Source organism: Myzus persicae, unplaced genomic scaffold, assembly GCF_001856785.1.
Source record: "Myzus persicae strain clone G006 unplaced genomic scaffold, MPER_G0061.0, whole genome shotgun sequence".
Classification (NCBI taxonomy): Eukaryota; Metazoa; Arthropoda; class Insecta; order Hemiptera; family Aphididae; genus Myzus; species Myzus persicae.
The window spans coordinates 1-14,868 of record NW_019100532.1 but is presented as its reverse complement, the minus strand read 5'-3'; the positions used below and the strand labels follow the sequence as shown (position 1 = coordinate 14,868).

The 14,868-nt window shown below is 31.5% G+C and overlaps 2 protein-coding genes and 1 pseudogene across 2 annotated transcripts; 2 read left to right on the top strand and 1 right to left on the bottom strand.

The window, feature by feature from the left end:
• LOC111031034 overlaps positions 1–2,882 on the top strand; it is an 8,343-nt pseudogene extending 5,461 nt beyond the window's left edge.
• A 2,836-nt stretch (positions 2,883–5,718) lies between these two features.
• On the bottom strand, positions 5,719–7,462 carry LOC111031027 (zinc finger BED domain-containing protein 1-like). Its single transcript, XM_022310815.1, has 4 exons — positions 7,414–7,462; positions 7,053–7,093; positions 6,776–6,983; positions 5,719–6,713 (listed from the first exon to the last, which is right to left on the bottom strand). Exons 1-4 carry the CDS (start codon positions 7,460–7,462, stop codon positions 5,719–5,721), a joined length of 1,293 nt encoding a protein of 430 aa, XP_022166507.1.
• A 946-nt stretch (positions 7,463–8,408) lies between these two features.
• On the top strand, positions 8,409–8,845 carry LOC111031079. The gene is made up of 2 exons (XM_022310870.1): positions 8,409–8,553; positions 8,646–8,845. Exons 1-2 carry the CDS (start codon positions 8,423–8,425, stop codon positions 8,764–8,766), a joined length of 252 nt encoding a protein of 83 aa, XP_022166562.1. The 5' UTR covers positions 8,409–8,422; the 3' UTR covers positions 8,767–8,845.
• The last annotated feature ends 6,023 nt before the right edge of the window (positions 8,846–14,868 follow it).

The following is a 14,868-nucleotide window of genomic DNA, read 5'->3' as shown; positions in this document are numbered from 1 at the left end:
TACAAGACACGTCGATAGGCATACTTGCTTATGCTGATGATATAGTATTGATGGAAGAGTCTCAGGATAGGTTGAAGAGTTTATTCAGTAGGTTGCATAATGCAGCGTCAAAAGTAGGACTATGTGTAAATGAAGGAAAAACGGGATATATGTTTTTGCGTAGAAGGGTCAGTTCATAAGAGTGGATAACTACGAATTTAAAAGGGTAGAACAGTTCAAATATCTAGGTTCTATTTTGACCGAAAAAAATAATGTAGCAAACGAGGTAGCAGCAAGAATTCAAGCTGGGAATAGATGCTATTATGAACTGACTAAGGTACTAAATACCTATGTCAACAGCGACACCAGAAAGAACATTTTCTTCTTTAAAAAGATTGAAAACGTATCTTAGGAACTCGACTGGTGAAACTCGTCTCAACGGATTAGCGTTAATGTCAATACACAGGGAAATAAATGTTGATCCAGAAGAGGTGCTAAATCGGTTTGCAAAACAGTCGAGGAGAATGATGATACTTTGAAAAATTCTGGTTTGTACTTTGTTGTAAATTTAATAAAAAAAATGTTGTTAAATACAGTATAAATAAAAATAAAAACTTATGTATTTACTATTTAGAATAATGAGGTTTATTTATTCTTGTATTATTGGTACCTTAAGCAATGACATGGTTATATTAAATTAAAATTCATAAAAATGATGGTGTAGTTTTATATTATAATGAAACCCCCCCCCAAAAATGAATCTTGTATACGGCCATGTATACAGTGGATTTGGCAAGTGATTACTATTGTTTGGACAACAGAGAAACTTCCAGTGGATTGGAAGGTGGCGGTAGTATGCCCAATTCACAAAAAAGGAGATCAGCAAGATTGTAACAACTACCGCGGAATATCCTTGCTCAATGTAGCGTATAAAATATTCTCGAATTGTGTTTTAGACAGAATAGAAGAAAAAGCAGATCAAATAATAGGACACTATCAAGGAGGGTTTAGAGCTGACAGGTCCACGACGGACCAGATGTTCATAATTAGACAATTAGATCAAAAATCTTGGGAGTTTGATAAAGAGATTCATAAACTTTTCGTGGACTTCAAGAAAGCGTATGATAATATTCATAGAGAGAGTTTACTGAATATTATGAAAGAATTTCATTTTCCACAAAATCTGGTCAATTTAGTAGCAATAAGTGTTATGGAGACATTGATAAGGGTTCAGGTGGGAAATTCAATAACTGAACCGGCTGCAGTGAACTCGGGGCTAAGACAGGGCGATTCACTATCGCCGATTCTGTTCAACGTAGTATTGGAAAAGGTAATTAGAGAAATGAAAATTGGGCCTAACGAGGGTATTAGACTACAAGACACGTCGATAGGCATACTTGCTTATGCTGATGATATAGTATTGATGGAAGAGTCTCAGGATAGGTTGAAGAGTTTATTCAGTAGGTTGCATAATGCAGCGTCAAAAGTAGGACTATGTGTAAATGAAGGAAAAACGGAATATATGTTTTTGAGTAGAAGGGAACTACCTTTCTGTCAATTCATAAGAGTGGATAACTACGAATTTAAAAGGGTAGAATAGTTCAAATATCTAGGTTCTATTTTGACCGAAAAAAATAATGTAGCAAACGAGGTAGCAGCAAGAATTCAAGCTGGGAATAGATGCTATTATGTTCTGACTAAGGTACTAAGCTCACGAACAGTATCGCGAAGAATGAAGTAACGATTATATACGTCCTTAATACGACCGGTTGTATTGTATGGATCGGAAACATGGCCAAATAGAAAAATGGACGGGCATAGGCTCATTGAAAGAAAAGTGTTGCGGAAAATATATGGCCCGGTCAAAGACGAAATAACTGGGGAGTGGATACGAAGAAAGAACATAGAGCTGGAAATACTGTATGGTAGCGCGGACATATTGGAGGTCATCAGAAGCAGAAGACTACGGTGGGCTGGCCACGCTTGGAGGAGCCAAAATCCACTTTTACATGCAGTGATTGAACAAAACCCTGTAGGTAAAAGGCCTCTGCGAAGACCAAGAATGCGATGGGAAGATGTTGTAAAGAAGGACGTTGAGCAGTTGGGAGGTTGTTCCAATTGGAGAAATCTAGCATTGGATAGAGACGGGATGGTCTTAAAGGCCCAATAAACCCCTAAAAAAAAAAAACATCAGCAAAACTTGTACAAATTCTCAATGAACGAGTGAAAGATCCTTCGAGTAGAAAATTAATTGCCTCTATAATTGAAAATAGCATTTATCTGAAAGTAAGTTATTTTAGAAACACTTTGTGTCTATGTTAAACCGGGGCGTTATTTCTGTATAATATTGTATTTATACAGCAATACATAAATACCTTACTTCTATAATAGGTAACTCTAACTTAAACAATTAATTATTATTTTTCAGATTCCAGAAATTCTGTTGTATTTTATGTTTTGCATGCCATGTTAGTGCCAACATCAAAAACATCATACATTGACTCTGAAGGAAAAAGATGTGTTATCAAATATTCAATATCAGATTCCAAACAGAGCTATGTCTTGATAGCCCAAACATCAGTTGAACTTGAAGCACTTTTAAACTCAAAAAAAGGCAATGGCAATAGTATTCAACCCTGTCTTTTGATTGTTGGCACTATATCAGAACCTAGTCAAATAATGGTCTATTTTGATAATATTAAGTACAAAGTATTTTCTATTGTAAAAGCTATAGATATTAGATATATGTTTTAAGATATTCCATGTTTTTAATTTAGAATATCCCATACACTATACAGTCCTTGAATGTCTGATTATTCATCCAAAAGTTTTACTTTAACATTGTATCAAAATATGATAAGCCCTGTCCTTTTGTAAACCAAATAATATCTGAATTGAAGTAGGTAGGTATTTATTCTAATACTTAAATGGTAAACTGTAATTACATACTATTCAAAAAGCCACCTTTAAAATTAAATATTTATAAATTTTTTCAAGTAAAATGTAATTTTTATCTTTATATTTAGCAGTTATATCATTATATAAGTTTATTCCCTATATTATTATAATATTATAATACAAAATAATATGGTTTTGTAATTTTTATTTCAGTTACATTTAATTGTTTGTATTACCAATAAGAGCTAATATACTTTAAAATATTTATGTACCTTAATAAATTTAAACTAGGTATTATTATTAACTATTACATATTGTATTTTTATTATTTTTTTCCTGTTCGGGGAGTAAATTAAGTTCTCAGTTTTTAATTATTTACATTATTAAAAGTTAATTATATTATTATTATTATATAAGATTATGTAACTTTGATGTTGGATGCATGTAATTTTATATACCTATTGGTTATAAAAACTATTATACCTACTACATTTTTAGTATAAAATTTTTTAATATTAATTGTAATGAATTATTTATTTGATATGAATCCATGTGTTGCTGTTTGAAATACATTATTTTAATATTATTAATAATTTAAGTATGTATTGATCTATACGACAAAATCAATAAAATGCAAATTTGGAAAACCTGAGCATATTGTGAAATCCATTATATTTCATAATATAGTTTAAACAGATTAATTTGTTAAATTGATTCATATGGTTTATTAATTCAAACATTACTTATGCAGAATTAAAAAATCAATTATTCAAGTAAAAATACACCCAGTGCTAAAGATAATAAATTTAACAAATTCTTTATTAAATTGAATTATATAGCTTATCAATTCAATCATTACCTAGGTAGAATTAATACAATTATTTATTTAATTAAAAGAAAAACGGCTTAAAAAGTTTCTAAAAATTAATAATTATATTTTATTAATTTAACTAAAAACCTCATCGAATTAACAGAGTCTGATAATTTATTGATTAACAAAATTTTAATTTTGAAATTAACAATCCTCTCTGTTGGCCCTATGTTAACAATCATCTTGTTATTTTAACGTCAATTTTCATTAATTTCATAGATGTTTATCGTTCTGTGTAACACACGCAACGAGTCGCGCCCGACGAATCGCTCACCAGAATCACACACGGTATGATGCGTCCAGCGTTGGGAGAAATGTCAATTCGACTGCCCGTGCAAAAGAGGTTTCGTATTGCTGTTGTGGGTTTCAGAGACGTCGTATGACGCGCGACACAAAAACTACGCACACCACAACAGCTTACGGCAGACTCACTCGTTGTCGCGTACACAGGTTTGACCAGCAAAAGGCCGGCCGGTGATAACGGACAATGCGCCGCAATTATCGATAATGAGCGATATTGGCAAATCCTAGAATATTCCTCGTTTGCCACGCGCTCATGCGGACCGGTTCGAGGAAAAAAGGCGGAGGTTTGAACAATAATAAATCAACAAAACGAGGACAATATATAAATAATTATATAAATATGTATATATATACATTTTAAATCGTTTTACAACAAACAACCGTGTTTGCATACCAAACTGAGTAAAATATACAGTTCGGATACGTAAGGTAATGCTGTTCAAGTTATCATTACACACAATTCATATGAGTTTAGTCGGTTAAGCAATGTTTAATACAATATTTGGTATAGTGGAAAAACAGCTAAGTGTGGTAGATTTGACATCAATAGGTATGTAGTGGTCCAGCCCACAGATCGTGGTGTACAAGATGAAAGATGATGAGGTGTAAATAATTCTAAGTCAATTTTAGATTATTACGAACATAGACTTTATTTTAAGATGTAAAACTGATAGAATATTTTTAGTACACTGAAATTTATCAGAGAGTCGACTGGCGTGAAGGTGCTCGTACTGGCTCTAGTGGATCACGTCTGAATATCGGGTGGATGGGTCCTTGTTTTATAGGCCTACTCTTCACTCTTCTCCTAGCGATAAGATATAGCGCTGACCCCGTTTACTATTGCACGTGTGCGTGGGTTTCCAGGAAACGGTCGCCCGGTCGTGTCGGTCGAGAGATTAGAGTAAAGATAAAGTAATATTATATTTAACATTTATGTCCATATATCTATGGAAAAATAAAAATAAAAATAAACATAGTTCATGTTTTAACTCTTTTCATTTATATTCTCGCAACGCACTTTCGGATTCTCAGAACTACGCCCCTGATTTCTTATTGCGTCGTTATTCTTAAATCCCCGAGGTCGACAACTTCCCAGTGTGAATAATCTCATATTATGTCCCCCTCGCTATTTAAGCCCTTAAAATATATGCGTATATGGCGGGACGTCAGTACATAGCACCTCACCCCTAAAAATAAAGATTTATGTCTTTAAAAAAACAGAAATCTTTAAAACATCAATACATTATAAAATTGTTTACAATTTCAATTTACAAGTCAACTGACTTGTTTACAATACAGGTATTATATGCTTACATTTTATAATTTTAATATTGATTACAATTTATTATAGAATATGTTATATTATGCGTATCGCATTTACAAAGTTAACATGGTTTACATTGGTGATTATAATATGTTAGTAGTTTTACAATATGTGTTGTTTTATTATACAATAAAATAATTTGTTACTAGTATAGTTCTCACATTATAATAAAAATTAAGATAATAAAATTAAGATCATCACTATTTTTTATTTCACTAATTTTTTTTTTATAAATTTAATAGCCCTAGCAGTAGCAATTGGGTAATTTAAGTGAATTGTTTTGAATCTCGGGTCTAATATGGTGGCCACAGTAAGCAACCCAATGTCCTCCATCCTACTAAATCTAATATCTAGATTCTCTAACATGGCCATTTTTTAAAGATAAAGCGATTGGATTTAAAAGAAAAATACCTTCAGTTTTTTTTATAAGACAATTTATTAAAGGTATTACCTTGCTGCATGTTACATATTTCTGGCCACACAGCTCTTTTGTTGCCACTTTCATTGGCCTTAACACTAATACAATTTCTTTTGCTAAATCAATTTCTTCTGCAGTTAACATTATAGGGCCCCCACGTATATTTATTAAAACAGAGGCTATATGATTTGAACACGAAATAAATCTATCAATCATATAGTATATAGAATTCCAACGTGTTGGTACGGACTGCTTCAGCTTAAGATTACACAATTTCTTAAGTTCATCACAAGCAACTACTGAATGTTTAAAATAAGTAACAACAAACTTTATTTTGTTGATAACTTGTTGTACATCAGCAAGATTTCCCAACGTTCGTCCAGACACTAAATTTAACGTGTGTGCAAAACACGGAAAATGCTTTTCTGGAGTAAACGTTTTTTTAACTGCACCCAAAATATTTGACCCATTATCAGTTACTACTGTGAAAACCTGAGTTTTATTTATACCCCAGTCTGCAAGAAGTTGTTCAAACCAAATTGAAATATTTTCAGAGGGATGGTTGGTAGAAAGTTCTAGTACGCCTATTGTGATACTGTCTAGGGCAACTTTAGATGAATCAAAATAATGAACAGTAATGCCCAGAAAACTTTTTGTGTTGATTGTATCAGTCCAGATGTCTGATGTTAATGTTAAATAATCAATCACACTGATTTTGGATTTAATTAAATTTGATAACACTTCATATTTACTTTTAATTAAGTTAGTTGTTGTATTCCTGGAAGGAAGTTTATACATGGGCTCTGCTTTTCGCATAAAATATTTAAATCCTTCTTTTTCGGTGGTTGATAATGGCATATTGTCTTTTGCTATCATGTATGTCAGCGCATTAGTTATCGAGCGTGTCTTATGTCCAAATCCTAAAATAATTTGGACAATTTGTTATAATTTTTAAGTTACGAATTAAAAAATTAACTCATACTGTCATATGATTTTATGTCCAAAAACGACTCGAACATGGTTTTTTGCCTTAAGCACATAGACTGTGTATTTGATGAAACACTTGTGGATGTAGCTGTAGGTGTTGATGCACGGGATCCGCTGAATGAACCAAATGAATCTTCCTCGATGCCCGAACGTGGACTCGTTTCAACAGCAACAAAATTTAACGTGGTCTGTGTTTCATGAGACTATATTTAAAAAAAAAGAAATTGGTTTAAGCACATTATTAATAACTATTGAACGTTTTAGTATTTTACCTTATTTACAACAAAATCAGGTTCATCTGGATCGTCAACATCTTAAGAGGACGCCACACACCCGAAATATTTTACCGAAAACACGTTTCGCGCGGGATCAGTGTTTGAAGCGTGTGGTAATAGTATGAACACCAAATGTTCACACTATATAGATCAGAAGTTTATCTGTGTCATAGCGTCGTTTTTTTTAAAAAAAACTTAACTCAATATTTTTAAATTTAATTTTGAAAAACATAAAAAAAACAAATTTTCAAAACCTTTTTAAGGTAGAACTAATTAAGATATCGGGGAAAAAACGACGCTATGACACAGATAAACTTCTGATCTATACAGTGTGAAAATTTGGTGTTCATACTATTACCACACGTCTCAAACACTGATCCCGCGTGAAATGTGTTTTCTTTGAACATTTTATAAAACCGTAGTTTTCGTCGTCTACAGCAGTGCTGCAACAACCCGTGGCGTTTCTGTGAACAAGATTTTTCCCCCACTATACATACATGAACATATCGTTATCGGTCCGGTGCCCGACGTCTGGGCTTCCGTCGTCGATTCTAAGAATACCCAGAATAATAATAATAATAACAGAATTATTGATATAGACAAATTCTATAAACGATTATTATAGTGTTTGATATTATAAAATATAAATCAGATAATCAATTAAACTGTTGTCCAGTCTGTATCGTAACTCGTAAGTATTGAGGTCTGTGAATTTGTGATTTTGATTTGTAAAAAGTTTGTAAAAGTGTTTTTCAAGAGACAAGAACTTTATTATAATATTTGCGATGTCTCCCAAAAAAAATAGAACTACTAAAAGATATATGGGAAGAGTAACTTTAAGTACTCGTATGAAAAAAGTTCGTAGGGGCAATCAACAAAACCTACAGTAAGTATATATAATATTATAAATTATAATATAATATATTATAGTATATACTAGGTATACCAATCATAAATATTTAATGTATTAAAAAAAAAAATAATGATTTATTTTATGTAAAATTAAGTAGGTATAGTAATTAGTAAATAATGATTGTAAATGGCAAGTAGGGCTGGAGCCTGGAGTGAACCTCAGTCATAATATAGTAAATCAGTATAATGGATGTGTTCAATTTGAATGCAATATTTCCTATCATTTGTATAATATTATGAAAAACTATTTTGAATGGAGACCATTGTCCATTTGTCAGTCTAGGACAGAGATATTCAAACTTTATCATCGCGCAGCTCCTATGTGTTTAGAATATTTTTACGGCTCCCAAATTATTGTAAAAAAATTGAAACGATACGGATACAATAATATTATAGCCAATATGAGTGATAATAACAGTAACTTTAGTATAAGAAATAAAACTTTAANTCAAGTTATGGGACAAATGCGAATAACAGATCGCAAACTGTGTTATTTTGTAGTATATACTCCTAATTGGACAAGTATACAGGAAATTAAATATGACGAAATATTTTGGAACACAAAAATGGCCGAAAAACTTAAAAGGTAAAAATAAATTTAAATATTTATTAATTTTATTAGTAGGTAACATAGTTATTAATTAGATTACAAAATATTGTAAAATTATTTTTTTTTAGGTTTTATATGGAGTGTTTACTACCAGAAATTGTCGACCCGCTTTATGGTAGACGCTTCGAAATCACGGATATTAGAGAACCCGAATATATAAAGGAGGCACAAAGAAAAAAATTAAAATAAGTAATAATAATACCTAGGTATACCTGTATGCAATACGCAGTACGCGTATCAAATTATATTAAAGTTCATAATATTATTATAATGTTGTTTTTATATTTCAAATAACGTCAAGTGTTACTGCTGGGTCAAGCATCAAGCATTCATTGCCCATTTTTAATTTGTAAAAATATTGACAAAATACGTAAAAATGCCGAAAATTTCTAAGATTTCTAAGTTTTAGCTTTTTACGGAAAAATTCAAATTTCAATTTTTTGTAGTCTTTTTTTCTATTAATATCAATACAATTTTATGTGTTGGGCCAAAAAGCGTGAAAATGTAATACAAGGCTCCTGATATATTTTTACAATAGCAGTTGACAAATATTATAAATACATAGGCACAATTAGTTTTTTCTAGTGTTTGAGCTTCGAAGTTCAAATATTGGCAAAATTTGTCAAATTCACGAATATTTGGAAATTATTTTGTAGTAAAAATGTAGGAAAAAGTTCATATCTATAGCTAAGATTTGAAAATTGAATAGGTACAAGAAGATTGTCCATAAATTCTGTTTACAATAATAATTACTAAAAAATACGAGGGTAATACCATTTAAAAATGTTACGAATGGCTGAAGTTTTATTTTCACGAAATCAAAAATACAATTTTGAATTTTGTTATAATTAAAATAATAGGTAAGTACCTACCTATACTAGTTGTAGAAGCTTAAAACTTTTACCAAATGCTAAAATTTGTATTTTGTTTTAAATAATTTAAATACTAATAACGCAATAAAAGTTATGCTATTTTATAATTCACACTACAAATTGGACAAATATCCAATATATTCAATTAAATATTACCTTATTTACTTACTAAAAAGGTTACTGTTATAAATTAGATATTATTTACTGTATTAGTAGGTATATTGTATATATTTATTATTGAGTAAGTATCTAAAAATGCAATAAATACAGGTCGCGTAAGTACGCGCGATTATTAAAAATATTACGGCGGCAATGCGGCATAATGTACGTGTAACGTGTACCTATGCATTTTATATTTACGCGATCCTCCACAGACGAAGGTTAAGAATATAATAATCACCGCTCTGAATGAGCACAATCGTCGGCCGGCCGCCGACGACGAGTGGTGGGCGGGGCTTAAACGTCGCGTGCTTGCGCATCGCGAAAACACCTAACAGCGCGTTCTCTCGGTCATTGTATACGTTTCGCTTTCGGTGTGGCGTCCTCTTAATTATGAGTCGAACTGCTTGATGCCATTGATGTTCGGCAAACTTCAGTCTTAGTAGTCTTACTACTAACAGCAACATTAGCGACTGAATGATTTCGTTTTATGTGGTTCCTTATGTTGGTGGTATTACCACATGGTCTAACTGGAGCTTCACATAGTTTGCAGGTAACAACTTCCGGATCAGGTGTATTTTTGAAATAACTGCAAATGGAACTTCGTTTTGAATTTGATTTGTTGGACATGATAAATGCGAAACGCACGTTGCAAACAGCGGCGTGTTGTATTTTATATTATACTTATTGAAATACACAAAAATGTTTACGATCGATAAAGCAAGTTATAACACAAGCCACAAGGTACTAACAGAAAACGGATGTAATAAGATGAAAAAAGTCTAATATGTTAGCATTTCAAAATGTCAGACTCGGATGTACGAAGAACGAACAATACAAATTACAATCAGTACCTACAAAGACGAACGCTTCGAACAATACGAACTACAAATACGAATTACGAAATAACGATTAACGAAATTACAAAAATACGAAGTACGAATTAAGAATAACGACGATTCACAGGATATCCGGCCTCGGGATTATTCAGTGTGGCCAACATCTCGGTCCAAATAAGCACTGTGGCTGGGACTCGGCATTCGGCTGTAAACCAGCAACAATAAACCGGGAAAACAATTTTAAAAAAATTGCCGATTCTTATCAAATTTAATCGAATCGAATCGAATCGGTGCATCCCAGAATCGGTCCGAAAAATCGATTTTTTCCGCACATCACTAGTTCACTCTTAGGCTACGGCTACATTGGAATCGTTTCCGATCCGATCCGATCCGATCCGACCAACATCCTACTCGTCCGATGTTTGTGGCTACATCATATCCGATTTTGTACCGACTAAAATCAAATATTATATTGTCATCAGGTCATCTGCTGCGACTTTTATTTTATTTGCACGTACCTTCTCTTACAGTTAACACGTGTTTTGGTGTTGTTTCAACTTAAAATTTTTAGACAATATGTTTTCAAGTTCCAGCAGTTCAGGCTCAGAAGACGAATGGAATGATTTATTGAATAGTAGTTATAATTTGTACTTAAATAGTCCAAGGTCTTGCTGGGTGCACGATTTATTGACAGATTATAAAAATGGAGAATATTTTCAAACATGTATTAAACTTCGAGAATATCCGGAAAAATTTAAAGAATATTTTCGAATGAGCATACATACGTATGATTACATATTGGATAATATTTCAAATGATATAAAAAAATATAGTAATTTTCGTGAGTGTATTCAACCAGATGAAAAACTTGCAATAACAATAAGTTAAGTACAAATTTCAACATTAAAACTCTTAAATTTATTATTTAAATAAAAATAATAACATCTGTTCATTTTTAAAAAACAAATTTTTTCTCCTTTTAAAATAACTCAAAACCAAAAAAAAAAGTAATTTAAAAAATAAAAATTAATTATTTTGAAATGATTGACTTTGCATTGTGTCTATATCAGTATAATTGATGCTGCTTGTTCTTGAGTCTGATGCCATCCACTCTAAGGAAGCTAGTGAAGGCGATTGATAATGACGAAGAAGTAGAGCAATAATTATTTGAATTAATTTTAGATTGTGAACTTGTATTAATATATTTTTTTAATGTACCGTAAATTTCCATTTTAGCATCTATTTTGTCAACTTCATTCATTTTTTTAAACATGGGCAAAATACTCATCAAAAAATGATAGTCACCATCAGTTTCGTTATTTTTATTTAAATTTTTCTGAATACGTGTTTCTAAACGAGCCTCAAAAAGTTTAATTTTTTTTTCTACCTCCAAAGCTTCTTCTTGAAATGTTTTACGTTTATTTGAAATAGGAGTGATTGGTTTTAGAATATCTAAATTTTTAAGTGTTTCTGGGAGTGATTCAATTTGGTCATCGGGATTTTCAGTATCATCATAGTTTTCTATCAACGTTATATCTTTTTGAATATTTGATGAGGTCTTTCTTGGCACCATCACATCTTTTAAAAACAACATTCGTTCATAATACGGCCACTTACTCTTATAAGCCTCATCCGTACCTTTACCCGATGATTTTATCGACTTATTGAATTCTCTTCTAAAAATGTCTCTAGTGTTTTCCCATTTCTCTTTTGCCTCGTTGTCTGCGCAAAATACAATTTTTTTACGAAGTTAATAATTTTATTATTTAATAATAATAATATTTTGACTGAATGTTTATATGAGCCAATTCTATATACCATACAGTTTTCAAAATATTTTGACTTATTTTGAGCTGTTTACAGACATTTTCAGTTTCTAAAATCTAAAATTTAAATTATCTATAAATAGCTCAAAAAAAGTGTAAGTATTTTGAAAATTTAAGCATGTACATGACATTTGGAAAACTACTGGGACTTTTGACTTCTGTCTTCTGACCCTCAAACTAGGTACGATTATTTAGTATAAAATATGTATTATAATAATATTATAAGTAATATGTATTATTATTATTATATAATTATAATACTTATTTCAGATTTTTGTCAACTGGTATGTCATTTCGAGCTTTAGAATTTTCATTTAAGCGACATCATTACACCATTGGTAAAATCGTTAAAGATGTTTGTGTTGCAATATGGAATCAACTTTTTACCAAACATATGCCGATTTCCAATAAAGAAGACTATTTAAAAATATCATCAACATTTGAAGTACTATAGAATTTCCCGCATGTTGTTGGTTGCTTGGATGGAAAACATCTACGGGTAAAGTGTCCAGAAAAGTCTGGCAGTATGTTTTTCAATTACAAAGGCTATTATTCAATTATATTACAAGGAGTTGCAGATGTAACAAACCGACTACGTCCGTTTGTTGGTGTTGTAAAATAAATAAGAAGAGTTGTTCTTTTCTTTATAAATTAAATACTTTATTTGATTATAACAAAAACAATAAATTTTCTAAGTCCAAATTGACTATAATTAAAGAATGGGGACTAGCGAGATGTGACTGTCACACTCCTAGCTCCTAGCTCGTCGTTGGTGTTGGCCCGTCTGCCGAAGCCTATTCGAGCGACGTATTTTATAATGGCGATCCTTGGATCGTATCCCTGCTTAGTATCCTACTACTTTACCATATAAGGTCATACCGTGGGCGGCCACGCGCTGCCCATACCGGATGTCCCTTGTCTATCTGGTCGTTGTCATCTCTGTTGAGGCAACACAACGCCTTTGATGTGAACTATTTTAATAATATTCATATGAGCAGTGATATATTTGTGAACATATACGTTTCGAGGTCACGCGCAATGATTTATAAAAAATAGGCGCTTTGTAGGCCTCCTCCAACTAATATATACATATATATAGTTCTTCTTATTCTTTGAAGTGACATTGTGTGTTTCACATGTTTATTTATAACTACCTGAGGGATTTACTAATTATAAGTCATAGTCACAGCCACTGAACTAAATACATGGAACGCGTATTGTGTATAATCCTCGTATATGAAAAATGAGCCAATATGCTTGCCACCATATGCATTCCGTTTGATTTTTCACATAGTTGTAACCAACTTCAATTAGTGACAAAAACAGTAACCTTTTTTCGGAGCTAACATAATTAGTATAAAATCATAATAAATAATAATTATATTCATATTAACTATTAAGCATGTTTTAATTAATGTTTTTATTTTTATTTTTTAATTCTCATGAACTACTCAAGTAAGTGGCTAAATCTTAATTATTACTTATTACTATTTACATAACGTAATTGCCTAATTACTATACGTTTTTTTTTACACATTTTGAAAAATTGCTAACCTTGACAGTATTTTCCTTTTATTTTTACCTATCATATCTATATTTATTCTTTTAGTTTCATGAAATATTCTTATTCTAATATAACATAGTGAGATCGTTTTTATTAATTGTATTGTGTGGTTGAATTCTGAATCGAAATTATGATTATTCAGTGATGGGAATAATCGACGGGTCACAAGTTGTCCAAACACAGATGCAGCCAAGTTTTGAGCAAAATCAAATTCGTTCATATCAGCGATATCATGTATGGCTCTTTTATAAAGCATTTCTGTTGTACGACAAACTGTAATGACATCTGGTGCAGGAATGATAAGTCCACCCCGAGTCTTTTGTAGAATTAATTTGATTCTATTGTCATGCAGATTGCCACCATACAAAGCTGCATTACAATCTATACATTTGATCCGCTTTATAACCTAAAATATATTATTTATATAAGTACTACCATACTATGAATAAAATTAAATACTTACCATTCGAACTACATATCCGGCTATTAACCCAATAGCATTATCTATGTATTCACTTAAAACAAAGTAATTTGGTGGCATTTCAATAGATATAGGTTCATTTGCTTCTATATCTTCCAAGTCTGGTAAGGTATTACAGATATCTTCTTCAATAACTAAACTTTCAATGTCTTCAAAATCTGTATCAAACTTTCTTTGATATGTTATGTTTAAGGTATCACCTGGGTCAGCAAGTGTATCTGAATACCGTGTTGTCTTAGTTCGAGTTGCAAATAATATTTCCGTATTATCCATGACTACATTTCCAACTGATGTTTTAATTTGGTGGTGTGCTAATAACTTTTTATATGCCGCACTAAAGTGACGTGGAGTTGGATTCACACACCAGCCGCCCCTAGCTCTTAATGCATTAAAAAACAACTCATTATGGTCCTGTGATACTTTATACGTAAGGAGATACTTGAAAAACAATAGATTTAATTGAAAATGTTATAAGCGTATTAACAGATATGCGGGAAGCTTCAGAAAAAGAATTTAAATTAATTTTTAATGAAGTAAAGGTAATATAAAA